At 42.1% G+C, this 15,493-nt stretch overlaps 1 protein-coding gene across 2 annotated transcripts in view; it reads left to right on the top strand.

Annotated features, from left to right (window-relative positions):
- Nucleotides 1-15,493, top strand: part of LOC140735498 (monocyte to macrophage differentiation factor 2-like) — a 103,938-nt gene that overhangs the window by 75,543 nt on the left and 12,902 nt on the right. For both annotated transcript variants that reach the window (XM_073060657.1, XM_073060659.1), the window contains exon 6: nucleotides 12,821-12,922. In XM_073060657.1, the coding sequence (XP_072916758.1) occupies nucleotides 12,821-12,922 (102 nt within the window). The remainder of the gene's footprint in view (nucleotides 1-12,820; nucleotides 12,923-15,493) is intronic.

Here is a 15,493-nt window from a genome sequence, read left to right as displayed (position 1 = left end):
TCCCTCATCGAGTTCCAATACGCAGATGATAACAGTGTTGTAGCTCTTTCAGAAAACCACCTACAACAGATTCTGACTGCCTTCAACCGTGCATACACGAAACTTGGACGTAACATTAATTCCAAGAAGACTCAGGTCATTTACCAACCATCACAAACTGAGACAAATTGGATAGAACCATCAATTCAACTTGGTGAAATAACCCTGGAAAACGTGGACCACTTTCCGTATCTTGGAAGTCACCTCTCCTCCAATGTCAACCTTAATGACAAGATCCAACATCGTCTTAAATGCGCTAGAACAGCTTTTGGACGTCTCCGAACAAGAGTCTTTCATGATCGTGACATCCGAACAGACACCAAAATGTTAGTGTACAAAGCAGTGGTAATCCCAACGCTCCTGTATGCATCAGAAACCTGGACAACATACCGACGACATCTGAAGGCACTTGAAAAGTTCCATCAACACTGTCTTCAAAACATCTTAAATATCAGCTGGGAAGATAGAAGAACCAACATCAGCGTGATAAATGAAGCAAAAACAACAAGCATTGAAGCCTATGTCATCAAGAACCAACTAAGGTGGAGCGATCATTTTGTACGGATGAAAGACAAATATCTGCCGAAACAAATCTACTCCCAGCTTAAAGAAGGCAAATGTAAAAGAGGCGGACAACAGAAGCGATTCAAAGATGTCGTAAAAGCCAACATGAAGAAATGTAACATCGGAAACACCAATTGGGAAACCAATGCCAAGGACAGGAAACCCTGGCAAACCATCATCTGAGAAGGAACAGCAACTTTTGAAACCAACAGATGTGCAGAATTAGAAGAAAAGAGAAGAAAATGGAGAGAGAGGCAGCAACAACCAAAGCCTGATCTGCCATCTGGAACTACCTGTCCTGAATGCGGAAGAACTTTCAAAGTCAAGATTAGACTCATAAGCCACTTGAGAACTCATAAATAGATCAACAGAACAAAGACCATCATCCTCGATCTCGAGGGATAGCCACGACAACGAATGGCTTCCTTCACCAGACGCCCCCAAAAGCCATTGGCACAGCACAGTAGTTCTGCACTGTCAAAGTTGTTGTGTTTGCAGTGTTCTGCTACCGCTGATTTCTCCGGCTAACATATACCTCCTAAGCTCCTTGATATGGGTTTCCACCGTGCGCCACGTCTGGCTGATATACGCTGCCCTGCATTCACAGGGATTCCTGTAAACGCCAACCATCCTGAGTCCTAGATCGTTTTTTACCCACATAAACTGGGATTTGAGCTACCTTTCAGGAATAATCCAGACAACATCCTGGTAAACCTCTTCTACACATTTTCCAAAGCCTCCACGTCCATACAGTGGAACCAGCCAGATACTTCAAGTGCAGCCTTTCTGATTCTTGTACTCAGTGCCCTGACCAATGGAAGGAAAGCATATCATATGCCTTTTTTTTAAACAACTGTATCTACCTGTGTGGCCACTTTCAGTGAACTATAGGGCAGGATCTTGGGGTCCAAGAGGATGTTAAAGGTCCTGCCATTAACTGCATGCTTTCCTGTTACATTAGACTTCCCAAAGTGTAACACCTCACATTTGCTCAGATTGAACTCTGCAAAGCATAACTGGGAAATGTTCACAATGAAAATAGTTTGTAAATAGTTGAAGATCCAATTGGACCACTACAGATTTGATTTCTAGAGATTTTTATAAAACTTTACTGAAATTAGGAAACTATTATCTATTTTGTGTGCAGTTTCCATTTATATTGCTGCTTGCTTGAATAATAAATCAACACAGAGCTATAAACAGAAACACATGAGATTCTGTAGTCCAGAGCAACACACACAAAATGATTCTGATTCAGAAATGCTGGAGGAACTCAGCAGGTCATGCAGCATCTATTGGAGAGAAGTAAAGAGTCAATCACTGTTTTGGGCCTCCACCTGAAACGCCAGCTATTTATTTCTCTCCACAGATGCTGCCTGACCTGCTGAGTTCCTCTAGCATTTTGTGTGTGTTGCTATAAACAGAATTTTTTTTATTAAAGGCACTAACTCTCAATTAAATCTGAAGTGTCTGAGTATAACAGTGGGTTATGAGCAATATGATGTGATTTAATCCAATTCTTAGAAGTACTCAACACATACAGTACATATACTGCACACTATACTGCTTCTTCTTTAAAAAGGAAAGTGATCTCAATTCCTTAAGTTTTAAGGCAGTGGTTTTAATATAGTTATGAATGAGGATAAATCTGGATCTTGGGAAAATATTAACTTAAAGGAGAGCAACTTATAACTTTCTTAGACAAGAGCTAAGGGAAGCTAATTGGGAGCAGCTTTTATTAGGTAAACCCACATCTGTCATGTGCAAGTTGTTTACAGACCTCCTGATCAGAGCTCAGGATTGTATGCTCCAATGAGGAAGGATGAGAATGGCCAGGTCAGGGAAAGAGGTTATGCATTTAGTCAAAAAGTATAAAAGAAATGTATATATGGTTTAGGAAGCTAAAATCAGACAGGCCTCTTGATGAATATAAAGATAGCAGGGAAGAGCTCAATCATAAGCACAAGAGACCCTGTAGACATGGAAATACAATGTAACACATACATGCTGGAGGAAGTCAGCAGATCAGGCAGCATCTATGGACATTTTGACATTTTGAGCCAAGGCCTTTCATCAGGAAAGAGCTCAAGCAGGGGATTAGGAAGGCCAAAAGCAGGATTAACGAGAATCACAGAACGTAAAACAGCACAACGTGGGTCAGGCCCTGTAGCCCATGATGTTGTACAGAACTAATTAAACCAATAAAATCCTAATCTAGTCCATTTTCCCTGCACATTAACCATATCCCTCCCTTCTCAGCATATTCAAGTGCCTATCTAAGAGTTTCTATGCTGTCCGCCTCGACCACCATCCAGGCAGTGCATTCTAGAATCTCACTACTCTCTGTAATAAAAGAAACTTGCCCTGCATATCATCTTTGTACACTCCCCTTTCACCTTAAATGCATACCCTCTACTACTAGCTATTTCAATCTTGAGCAAAAGATACCTACTCTACATATGCCTTGCATAGTTTCATAAACTTTTATCAAATCTCCACTTAGTTTCCAACACTCTGGAGAAATTGAATGCAATATTTTAAATGTGGCCTCACCAGTATTTTATAAAGCTGTAACATGTCCTCCTGGCTCTTGAACTCAGTGCTTTGACCATTGAAGGCAAGCTTGGCATATGCCTTCTTTATGACCCTATCATTCTGTGCAGCCACATTTAGGGAGCCTGCTAAAGGATCTACATCCTGCTCTATCCTTTGTAATCTTCTATGCAATCCACAACACCACCAATCTTTGTGTTGTCTGAAATCTTAATCACCTACCCTACCACATTTTCATCCAAATTATTTATATATATGACAAATAACAGAGGTCCCAATACAGAACCCTATGGAATATCACTAGTCACAGTCCTCCATCCAGAGTAAGACCCATCCACCTCTGCCCACTGCCTTCTATGGCCAAATTAATTTTGGATCCAACCAACCAAGTCACCATGGCTCCTAGGCATCCTAATTTTCTGGATAACCCTATGCTGCAGGACCTTGTCCAATGCCTTACTAAGATCCATGTATACAACATTAATACAACCACTCTACCTTCGCAAGTCCCAATGATTTTTGTAGTAATATTAAAAACGAGAATAACTAGAGAAAGGGTAAGAAGAACTTGTGCTTGGAGTCAGAGGATATGGGTAAGCACTAAACAAGTACCTGTGTCAATATTCATCAAATACAAGGACATAGAGGATAGTGAAAGCAGTATGGGACATGCTAATGTGCCAGGGCATTTTGAGACCAAGAAGTGCATTAAGATGGATAAATCTTCAGGGCATTATGGGACATGTCCTAGGTTATTGAAAGAAGCAAGAGAGGAGATTGCTGGGATTTTGACAAAGATTGTTAGATCCTCTCACAAAATGTAGGGTCCAGAAGTCTGGAGAGTAGCCAATGTAAATTTTTTGTTCATGAAGGAAAATAGAGATAATCCAGAAAATTACAGGCTCATGCTATTAGCAAATTTAATAAATCAAATAATTCAAGATCTTGAATGATCAAGAGGCAGAAATTATATAGCATCCTTGAAGACTTCCTAGGGTCAGCCAGAAACAGTTCTCAGAATCATCACACTGTGCAGAATGTTCCCACTGTGCAACTGATCACATTGCTCAGGCTGTCTGAATAAGCAAAATGCTTGCACTACACTGAGATAATTTCCCTCAGTCAGGACAATGGTGAGCAGTAAATCAATTGGAGTGTTGCTGGTCTCAAAAAGCAGAAGAATATATCAGATGAAGTTTATGTTTTACATCTAGGAATGCTTGCCAGAAGTGTGAATGTAAATTGGCTCTTTTTCACCAGAGGATCACGTTTGGCTGTGCTGCCGAGATATACAGCCATCACTCAGTCACCTAGATGAGACATTTGCTGTAAATCAGCTGCGAGAGAAGTTGAATGAGGACACTGATAGGGTATTTCAGGGCAAGGAAAGGAAGGCACTGAGCACGCATGCAGGAAAAGTGGGATGGTAAGAGTTAATTGTTCACATTATGATGTCATGTTGTAAGTGTCCAATGTATAAGGTTCTTCTATTTCTTACATTTTTCTATCAGCAGTGTGATAGTATAAAACAGCTGACGTTTCCACAGATGACAATGAAAATTTAGAAAAAGATTAGCTTTAAATGGATCGCTGATTCAAACTGTCCCATTTTACAGGATTACATAAAAACAAAATCTACCCCTTTAAACATTCTATTAGCATTTTTCAAATAAAAGGTCATCTTGGGTTCATAAAAATAAACATAAACTCACAGTGAATCAAGTGAACCATACTTAAAAATTTATGTCCTGTGTATTTTTTTCAGTTTTAATAGTTGAGGATTATTCACATTTTTCTGAATGTGAATTTGATGAATCCAACAACAATCACATATGAAAAGTATTATATTTATAGAAACATAGAAAATAGGTGCAGGAGTAGGCCATTCGGCCTTTCGAGCCTGCACCGCCATTCAGTATGATCATGGCTGATCATCCAACTCAGAACCCTGTACCTGCTTTCTCTCCATACCCCCTGATCCCTTTAGCCACAAGGGCCATATCTAACTTCCTCTTTAATATAGCCAATGAACCAGCCTCAACTGTTTCCTGTGGCAGAGAATTCCACAGATTCACCACTCTCTGTGTGAAGAAATTTTTCCTCATCTCGGTCCTAAAAGGCTTCCCCTTTATCCTTAAACTGTGACCCCTCGTTCTGGACTTCCCCAACATCGGAAACAATTTTCCTGCATCTAGCTTGTCCAATCCCTTTAGAATTCTATACATTTCAATAAGATCCCCCCTCAATCTTCTAAATTCCAGTGAGTTGATATCAAGTTGATTTAAATGTGGGTTCAAGGTTAAAATCACAATTGCTTTAAATTTATAGTAATAATCCTTTTGTACTTTTTCTGACTTTGTGAATTACTCCTATGGCAGTGATATGAGGCCTGGTCCCTTGGGTAATGTGGTTATGAATTAATTTGCTAAATTTAGCAGACAGTAGGATTTAAGTTTGCTGAATACCAAGCTGTTAAAGCGTTGTGTTGTTCCTGATTGTTTTATTGCTTAGCGATGTATTTCCTCTCATCAGGTCACAAGGTTAACATAAAGGAAGAAATCTAATTGGAAAAATCTAACTTATTCCTTCCTGGGGTGTCAAGAGCATTGGGGCAGAGTGCACATTAGAAAACTACCCCCACCTCTCATCCTCTATGATGCAATCAGTGAGAGATTCCTTTGATTTTATTAGGAGTGGATATACTCCCCATTTTCCACAGCATTCTTGGAAAAGTAATCTGTGTGGAAGTGACTCTAGTCCACTCTTCCTGCCTGATAAAAATACCCACAAGGAAGCTGCAGGTGCCAGGACTGACTGTTGGGCTGCAGGCCTGAGAAGTAATTACCTCCGGTTCATTACGTTCAGAAAACACAAGCATTACCTCAGCCACCACAGCTATGCATCTGATTCTATGGCTGTGCCTTGTTCAAGCTATGGATTGTATGGCCTGAAATCGATACCCTTACCATTCCCATTGATCTTTTTTTGTAATCATTGCGGGAGTTCCAGGAGGTTGAAGCAGAGAGATGGTGAGAAATCAGAATGAGGAAGTGAAGGCTTAAGTAAGGAGATGAGTGGACTGATGGACAAGAAACTGGCATGAGGGAAAGAAGAAAGAAGAGCAGGAAAAGAGATTCAAGGGTGTGCTGTTTTGTCTTTCTACGGAGCTTATCCCTCACTCCTTATGCATTGTGGCCATTGACAGACATCCTTTGGGCTCTGGGATGGTCAGAGTGAACACACAGGCTGTGTACATGAGCATCGGAGAGCACCATGTGTCCATCCAATGCACCCGATGACTCACCCAACACTCCTCTCATCCTGAGTTACTCCTGGCTCTCCACTCTTGACCCTCACTTCAGCTGGCCATCCAAGTCATCCAGTTCACTGCTGAGTTGGGGACCTACCTGCCCGCAGCCTCAGCCGAGTTCACCCTGTAAATCCGAGGAAACCATCAACCTCACCAAACTCCCACAGGAATACCCTACTTTGCCATCACCTTCAGTAAAAGAGAGGCCAGCACCCTGCCACCTCAGAGACCTCAAAACTGCGCGATTGACCTTCTCCTGGTCGCCACCTTCTCCGAGATCATCTGTTCTCCCTCTCCCTTCCTGAGACCCAAGCCTCGAAAGACTGCATCACTGAAGTGCTACAGTAGGGCTTCATTCTACCATCCCACTTCCCAGCTAGTGCAGGATTCTTCTTTGTCTCTGTCCTTGCTTTGATTACCATTGACTCAACAAAATCATCAGTAAGAATGGCTACCCTCTCCCCTTGATCGACAGCACAGGATCTGCATCCTCCCTGTGGAAAGTGTGGGAGCTTGGTTCCCTCCCACAGCCCAAAGACGTAACGGGAAGGTTCACTGGTCATTGTTATCTATCCCGTGATTAGGTTTGGGCTAAAACAGGGTTGTCGGAGGTTGCTGGGGTGGTGCTGCTTAAAGGGCCGGAAGGCCTGCACAGTGCTGCATCACTGAATAAATAAAATCTTCACTAAGCTGATCTATGGCCGGCTGTTGGCGTAGTGGCATCAGTGCTGAACTTCGGGACTCTGGTCCCAAGTTCGAATCCAGCTGGCTCCCTTGCACGCTTTCCATCTGTGCTGGAGAATGCTACAGATACGCCACATCACCAAGAAGATCGGTGCAAAAAGCTTGTCATGACAGCGCCCCGATGACACCAGGAGTTAAGGGCATTCTTCTTCTTCTGCTTCTGCTTCTGCATGAAGCATGTACAATCTGATTTGCATCCACCAGGTGTATGAGTGGAAGACTGGCCACTACCAATACCTGGTGATGCCACTTGGACTTTCCAACAGTTCACCAGGTTTCTAATAAAAACCCTTCGAGATATGCTACCCAGGTATGTGTTCGTCTACCTTGACGATATCCTCATATTCTCTCAAGACCCCCAAGACCATGTCTGTCACAAAAACTGTACTGCAAATTAGACAGTTCTTTACCTCAGTCATTTCCTTCCTGGGTTACATCCTTTCACCCAAGGCATAACCATGGACCCACAGGAAGTGCGCCCTGTCGTTGAATGGCCCTAACTGCACTCCTTCGCATAGCTACAGTGCTTCTTGAGCTTCTCCAACATTTACCACCATTTCATAAGGAACTACAGCCAAATCACCACTTCTTTTGCCTCACTCACCAAATCACCTACTTCACAGATAACTTAGTCTGCTGCCAGGAAACACACTTTCGAGGAGCTCAAGAGATGCTTCACCACCACTCCCATTCACTGCCATCCAAAATCCTCTGGACCTTTTGTGGTAGATGTGGGTGGATCTGAAATGGGCACTAGGGCCATCATCTCCCAGCAAGGACCAGATGGGAAGACACATCCTTGTGACTGCTTCTCGCTCAAGTTCAACTCTACAGCACTGGTATGGAGTAGGAAATGGGCAAGAATGGAGACATTGGCTGATGTGGAATACTGAGACCTTCCTGATCTGGACTGACCATGAGAACCTCATATCCATACAACAGACCTGCCACCTCCACCTCAACAGGACAGGCTCACTGGTCCTTCTTCTTTGAGCAATTCAACTTCACCATCCTCTACCGACCCAGCTCCAAGCGTATATAAAGACAAACTACCATTTAACCGAGTAACAAATTATGTATTTAAATGAAACACAGAACAAATGAGAACACTACCAATATAACACTACAGTGTTATAAAACTATGTATTAGTTTCTAATTGTTATTGTTAGAGGAATTCATCCAGTGTACTTGTACACTGCTGCGATCTTTTGATTGGCTGTAAATGACAGTCACCTAGTGCAGATAATGGACGGCTTCATGCAATCCTTTGACAATTGCATCCTCTAAATCTTCATTTTCATTGTGACATTCAAGATGATTGTCAATACCTTTAGATTCTTTGTAGTTCCTAATTTGTTGAAGCAGTGAAATTGATTCATTTTCACTCCTGGCTATTTCTGGCACCTTCAAGCCTGACTGCTTGAAACCACAGTTTCAGCAAAACAGTCCTGAAATGGTTACTTCTCACCTACTATCAGTGACAAAAATCACTGCTTTTTGAACGCAAGCACACGCAATTGACACTATTTTAAAACTGTTTGCTCTAAGCACGGTCTAGTGTCTAATGACCACACAATGGCACACGCCTGATGCTAGTTAGAAACTCTATGGTGTTACGTACCCCGTAACTGGGTCACTTACCGGCAAAGATAGAGAGGTCCGTTGAAGTCTGATGGTACTATTTTTAACAGTATTTATTGATAAAAAAAATACACAAAATAATGTCAATGCAAACGTGCAGATAATATACGTCGTCAATACTAAATCTAAAAGCGCGGGTCTAATAGTAATCAATAAGAAATAGCTCTATCGTTGTCTAGGGGATAATGTATTGTCCGATGGAAATATAAAAGTCACTCAGTTCATTCAAGCTGCAGCTTTTGGGTTGGAGAGAAAGACGGGTTTAAAACTTGCCCATTCCTTTTATGATGTCAATCCTTCGAGAGTCGTTGGGAGTTGGTTTCCCCGTTGTTAGCTAAAAACCTTTCGGCTGTGGAAAAGGGCCCACCGATTCCAGGGCAAATGGAACCGGATGCACATGGCCTTTCCCCTGGTTTCTTGCTATTACGGGATCGCTGGCATTTCTTCTGGTGCGTCTGAGGGGCTGTTCCCACAGACCCTCTTTTTATCCTGACTCACAGGGTCTCAGATGTCAATCAGGTTGGGATGAGGCAATCCCTCCACCAACCTCCCTCTCGTTTCATTGCCTGGGGCGTCGATGCATCGTACAGGATGCAATACACAAGTCCGTCTCCAAGAGACAATAGCCGGCATCAACGGGTCCGCCTCTCGGAGGCCAAGACACATTCCAACGACTTGTGGATTCTGCATGTCTTTCTCTCATTTCCTGGGTCTCCTGAATGGACTCAATAGTGATCTTGCGATTCTCACAAAGGAGGGGGCTACCCTGCGCCCTTCAGCCCCGCAGAGCTGTGGTACATTCATAACAATGGCAACAGTCTTCTGCCCCAATTAAGCATCATAGTGTCCCAAACAAGCTCTGGGAATCCCGGCTACTTTCTTGATTGTTTTTGTTCTTCAAGAGTTGTTGCAAATAAGCAGCTGCCCCAAGTAACCAATGGCCCTATTAACTGGAAACCACTGTACTTAGCCACTTCCTTTTAAAATACCTGATTGATCCAGCCTCAGTGCCCTCCTGGGTAGAGAACTGCAGGATTCACTGCCCTCTGTCAGAAGTGCTTACACGCCTCATTTTTAAATGACCACCCTCTAAATTTGTAACTATGACACAACCTTTGAGGTTCCCACACTAATGGAACCATCTCAGTATTACCCCAAGGTATCCCCAAGATCTCATCTGTTTCAGTAAAAGCCCTTCTCATTCATCTAAACAGTTCCATATGGTAGGCTTATTCAGAAAATCAGAAGGCATAGGATCCAGGGAAGTTTGGCCAGGTGGATTCAGAACTGGCTTGCCTCCAGAAAGCAGAGGGTCATGGTGGAGGGAGTACATTCAGATTGGAGGGTTGTGACTAGTGGTGTCCCACAAGGCTCGGTTCTGGGACCTCTACTTTCTGTGATTTTTATTAACAACCTGGATGTGGGGGTAGAAGGGTGGGTTGGCAAGTTTGAAGATGACACAGAGGTTGGTGGTGTTGTAGATAGTGTAGAGGATTGTCAAAGATTGCAGAGAGACATTGATAGGATGCAGGAGTGGGCTGAGAAGTGGCAGATAGAGTTCAACCCAGAGAAGTGTGAGGTGGTACACTTTGGAAGGACAAACTCCAAGGCAGAGTACAAAATACAAAGTAAATGGCAGGATACGTGGGAGTGTGGAGGAGCAGAGAGATCTGGGGGTACATGTCCACAGAACCCTGAAAGTTGCCTCACAGGTAGATAGTGTAGGTAAGAAAGCTTATGGGATGTTAGCTTTCATAAGTCGAGGGATAGAGTTTAAGAGACACGATGTAATGATGCAGCTGTATAAAACTCTAGTTAGGCCACACTTGGAGTACTGTGTCCAGTTCTGGTCACCTCACTATAGGAAGGATGTGGAAGCATTGGAAAGGGTACAGAGGAGATTTACCAGGATGCTGCCTGGTTTAGAGAGTATGGATTATGATCAGAGATTAAGGGAGCTAGGGCTTTACTCTCTGGAGAGAAGGAGGATGAGAGGAGACATGATAGAGGTATACAAGATATTAAGAGGAATAGATAGAGTGGACAGCCAGCGCCTCTTCTCCAGGGCGCCACTGCTCAATACAAGAAGACACGGCTTTATGGTAAGGGGTGGGAAGTTCAAGGTGGATATTAGAAGAAGGTTTTTTACTCAGTGGTTGGAATGCACTGCCTGAGTCTGTGGTGGAGACAGATACACTAGTGAAACTTAACAGACTACTAGACAGGTATACGGAGGAATTTAAGGTGGGGGTGTTATATGGGAGGCACGGTTTAAGGGTCGGCATAACATTGTGGGCCGAAGAGCCTGTACTCTGCTATACCAATCTATGTTCTTTTAAACTCCAAAGAATATAGCTCTAATTTCTCCAACCACTCATAATAGGACAATCCTCTTATCCCAGAAAATAGCATAGTGAATCTCTTTCGGACTGCCTACCAACCTGGAATATCACTTCTTAAACAGGGGAACCAAAATATTGCACAGTGTTCCAAGCATGAGCTTAATACTACCCTGTAGTTTGTAGCAACACTTCCTTATTCCTAAACTACCAGTCTTTCAATGAAGGCCAATGACTATTTGCAAAGTATGGAGACTCAAAACTGCAGATGCTGGAATCTGGTGGAACTCTGCAGGTCACGCAGCATCATTGGAGGGAAATGGACCTTTGATGGTTTGGTTTTGACCATTCCTCTCCATAGATGCTGCAAAGAGTGGTGTTGGGTAGAAGTTATCATGGAGTGGAGTGAAGTTGAGAGAGTCAAGGGAGGGGAAGAGAGGAGATGGAGGAAGACTATGCTGATGGAAAGGACAATTGAATTGGGGAAAGGAAGGGGAGTGAAGGAGAAGCTATCAGAGATTGCAGAGAAGAGAGTGGAGTGAGGGAAAGCAGAGACAAATGAGGCTGAAGAGAGAGGAGTGGAGAGGAGACCAGACTGAGGGACGGAAAATCAGAATGAGCAAAATAGTGCATCAAATGGGGATAGAAGAACCCACCAACAACATAGCCATATCTTAAACCAACACCAGCATCATAAAACATACTGCAAGTTCTTCACATCAAAGTGCAGGGCTTCCAAAATAACGACACTGTAGTGCAGCTAATCTTACAGCTCCAGCAACCTGGGTTTGCTCCTGCTCTCTGGTCTTCTGTATGCAGAGTTTGCACTTGGTCTCTGTAACAGTATGGACTTCTCCCAGGTCCTCTGGTTTCCCACATCCCTGCATACTGCGAATTACCCTTCATGCAAGTAAGGGTCATGAGAATTAGGGTGGAGTTGGTAGGCATGTGAAGGAGAATAGGTTACAGGGAAACAAATGAGGGAATGGCATTAGTGAGATTGCTGCAAGAACTGCATGGACTCAGTGGGCCGAATGGTTTCCTTTGTCATAAGGAAATATGAAATATATGTAAAATCAGAAATCAGATACATGATCAAAACTCAAGATAAACTTTTTCTTTTGTAACTCAGGGAAAATTAGGAGCAAATGGAGTTTTCAAGTATAGTATTATTGCAGCAGGCAACTATAAAGACAATAACATCATAAAATTTAATTACAACCAAAGGCCATATGGCCCATTAGGTCTGTGCTAGCTTTTACCTAGAGCAACTGAAAAATTAATCCCATTATTTTAACACTCTTTCCATGCCTGTTTAACTTGCGTGACTTCAAATATTGAAACACCATTCCCTTAAAAGTTGTAATGGTTTCTGTCAAAGCATTTCATGATCTGACAACTCTCAGGCTGAGGAAGCTGCTCTTGACATCTCTCTTCTTTTTCATACCAACAATGTTAATTCAAAGGTGAATACTTAATATCATTTTACAAACAATCCCCACACCTCTAACCAGCTAAGTTGAATTAGTAATGCCTGTACCAATGAGTTCTCTGCTGTCCCAAAATCCTAGTTTTTTTAACCACACCTGCCATTTTGAACTGAATCAATGCTACTGTGTTCTACAACAGGCTGAATCTGCGGGAGCTGGGCCCCTGGGCATCTCACATGCGCTGGATCATCTGGATAATGGCCTGCATTGGAACTGTCTATGTGTTTCTGTTTCATGAACGGTGAGTACCTAGATTGACTGAAAGTGAAACAGAAATGAAGAGCGTAGTGAGATGGGGCTGGTATGGACTTACAAGGGGTGATTTATAAGTTCGTGGCCTAAGGTAGGAGTCAATTTTAGAAAACCTAGCATTTTTATTTTTCACCATAGTCCCCTCCTACATTTATACACTTAGACCCGTGGTCATGGAGCATACAGATCCTTCTTTGTACAAGTTGGCGTCTTGGACCTCCAGAAGTGGTCCACAGCGGGGTGATTGATAAGTTTGTGGCCTAGTTAGAAGGAAATGAGTTATATAGCTCTCATTACATGCACATGCAGTTCAACTCTTTGAGTGATTATGCAGAAAGTTATTAACTCACCTCCTTCTACCATAGGCCACAAACTTATCAATTACCCCTGCTGTGGACCACTTATGGAGGTCCAAGACACCGATTTCTACAAAGAAGGATCCGTATGCTCCATTACCACTGGACCAAGTGTGTAAATGTAGGAGGAGACTATGTTGAAAAATAAATGTGCTAGGTTTTCTAAAATTGACTCCTTCTACCTTAGGCCACAAACCTATCAATCACCCCTCATATTATTGTGTCCACCTGTTCTGTAAAACTGCCAAAAGCAATTTTATTGCACCAACACGCAAGATCAGAGTCCTGGATTTTCATTGCACCACACCTCTCGATCACTTATCCTGACATCACTATTTTCTACTCCCAAGAACGAATGTCTTACCAATAACAAAAACTGAATGTTAAACCTACTGTGCCCCTTTGAGGTTGGTCTAGGAATAGCACCAGTGCATCTTCGCAATCAGAATACTGTGCCAAACACAAGACGTTATAGATCAGCTCATTAAGAGACTAGAATACTTATAATTTTTTAAAAATTACACTTAATTATATGCTAATACTTCATAAAGGCTTCTATTTGTAACAACAAGACTAGGAGAATAAAAGATAATCAACATTAATCAAACATTGAAAATACAAACCAACTATCCCAATGTTATTGGTAAACTCTCATGCAGAGATGGGACCATGCTGAATTTTGTTAGATTTATAAATCTACACTCATACACAGGATAAGCTGCAGTTCGGAAGAACATAGGTACAGACCAGTACAGGAGAAACATCCCTTTGAGTTAGTTCTACCAATTAGGAGGTCATGGTTGATCTCAATACCAGCAAATTGTCCTGGTTTGGTATTATTTAATTTCCTTGCACAGCAAAAATGTACGGGCTTCAGTTATGAAATTGTCAGTAGACCTTCTAGCCTGATTTCCAAGACACACCATCTCCATGTCTAGTTTCAAGGGATTAAAAAAATAAGATTTGGGCATCTCTAAACATTTGTGTTTGCCCTTAGAAAGGTTGTGGCAAGCTTCCTTGAACCAGATATTAGTCCTTAGTTGCAAACTTTCAAAACAGGAAAAATAATATTTATCTACAACCTTATCGAATCTTTCAACTGTCTTAAATATCTCATTAATAACCAAAGCGTAATTCTTATGAACTTCTGCTGCCATCATCCTGCATCCCATGAAGTCATTCATTCCATCTAGACTGTGCTGGCTCCCACCAATCCCTGTTTCTCTCTTATCTCCCTGAATCCCTGCACCTTCTTTTGTCTCTGAAATCAACTCCACTCTGATCTGTTTCTTATTTATTTAGAGAAAGGGGCAATTTGCAGTAACCAATTAACAATTAAATCTTTAAATCATCTGTATAGTGGTTAGCACAACCCTTTACAGTGCAGGTGACACTGGTTCAATACCCACCGCTGCCTGTAAGGAACTTGTACGTTCTCCCCATGACGGCATGGGTTTCCATCCACAGTCCAAAGACGTACCGGTTGGTAGGTTAAATGGTTATTGTAAATTGTCCCATGATTAGGCTCAGGTTGAATTAGGGGATTACAGGGTAGTTTTGCCTCGAAGGGCTGAAAGGGGCTATTCTATGCTGTATTCTCAAGAAATAAATAAAGATATAACTTTTTTTGAGGTCTGCTGGCTTGGTGAAGGTCAAATAGTCAGAAGTAATGGACTTATGTTTTAATAACCTCCTTCATTAAAGAAAAAAATGAAATAACAAAAAGCTGTTGTAATAATTTCTGAATTTCCCACACCTTGTTAATTTTTACAAAATTATTAATGCTATAAACCTTTTATTAACAAGCCGATATAATTTGGTTCCTTTACTATAGGGATGTTGGCATTGACAGTAGGAAACACGTTTTTACTTTTATTATTCAACATCACAACGCAAGCTCTCTCAGTCACACACTGTACAGAGTTCTCTTTGCTTTGATCAAGCTCTGTCTCAGAGGCATAATCTTAACCATTTCTCATATCCAAAGTAATTCTGTTTAACTGGATCCATCATTCCCTGTTAAGGTTTTGAGTTGCACACATTTGCTCTCTGGAGTTTGAACTCAGGAAGTTTTGTTTAGGCCGACGCAGAGAGAACATTCGTTTTGTGAGCAGAACTCTGCCCAGGTATTGAAGGTGAAATAATACAATCGCCAATCCACACTCCAGTCCATAGTCTGTGGTCCTATTACATATGTTTAAGCC

Source organism: Hemitrygon akajei, chromosome 11, assembly GCF_048418815.1.
Source record: "Hemitrygon akajei chromosome 11, sHemAka1.3, whole genome shotgun sequence".
Lineage (NCBI taxonomy): Eukaryota > Metazoa > Chordata > Chondrichthyes > Myliobatiformes > Dasyatidae > Hemitrygon > Hemitrygon akajei.
Note: the sequence above shows the minus strand (reverse complement) of the source record. Positions and strands in the feature narration are given on the sequence as shown.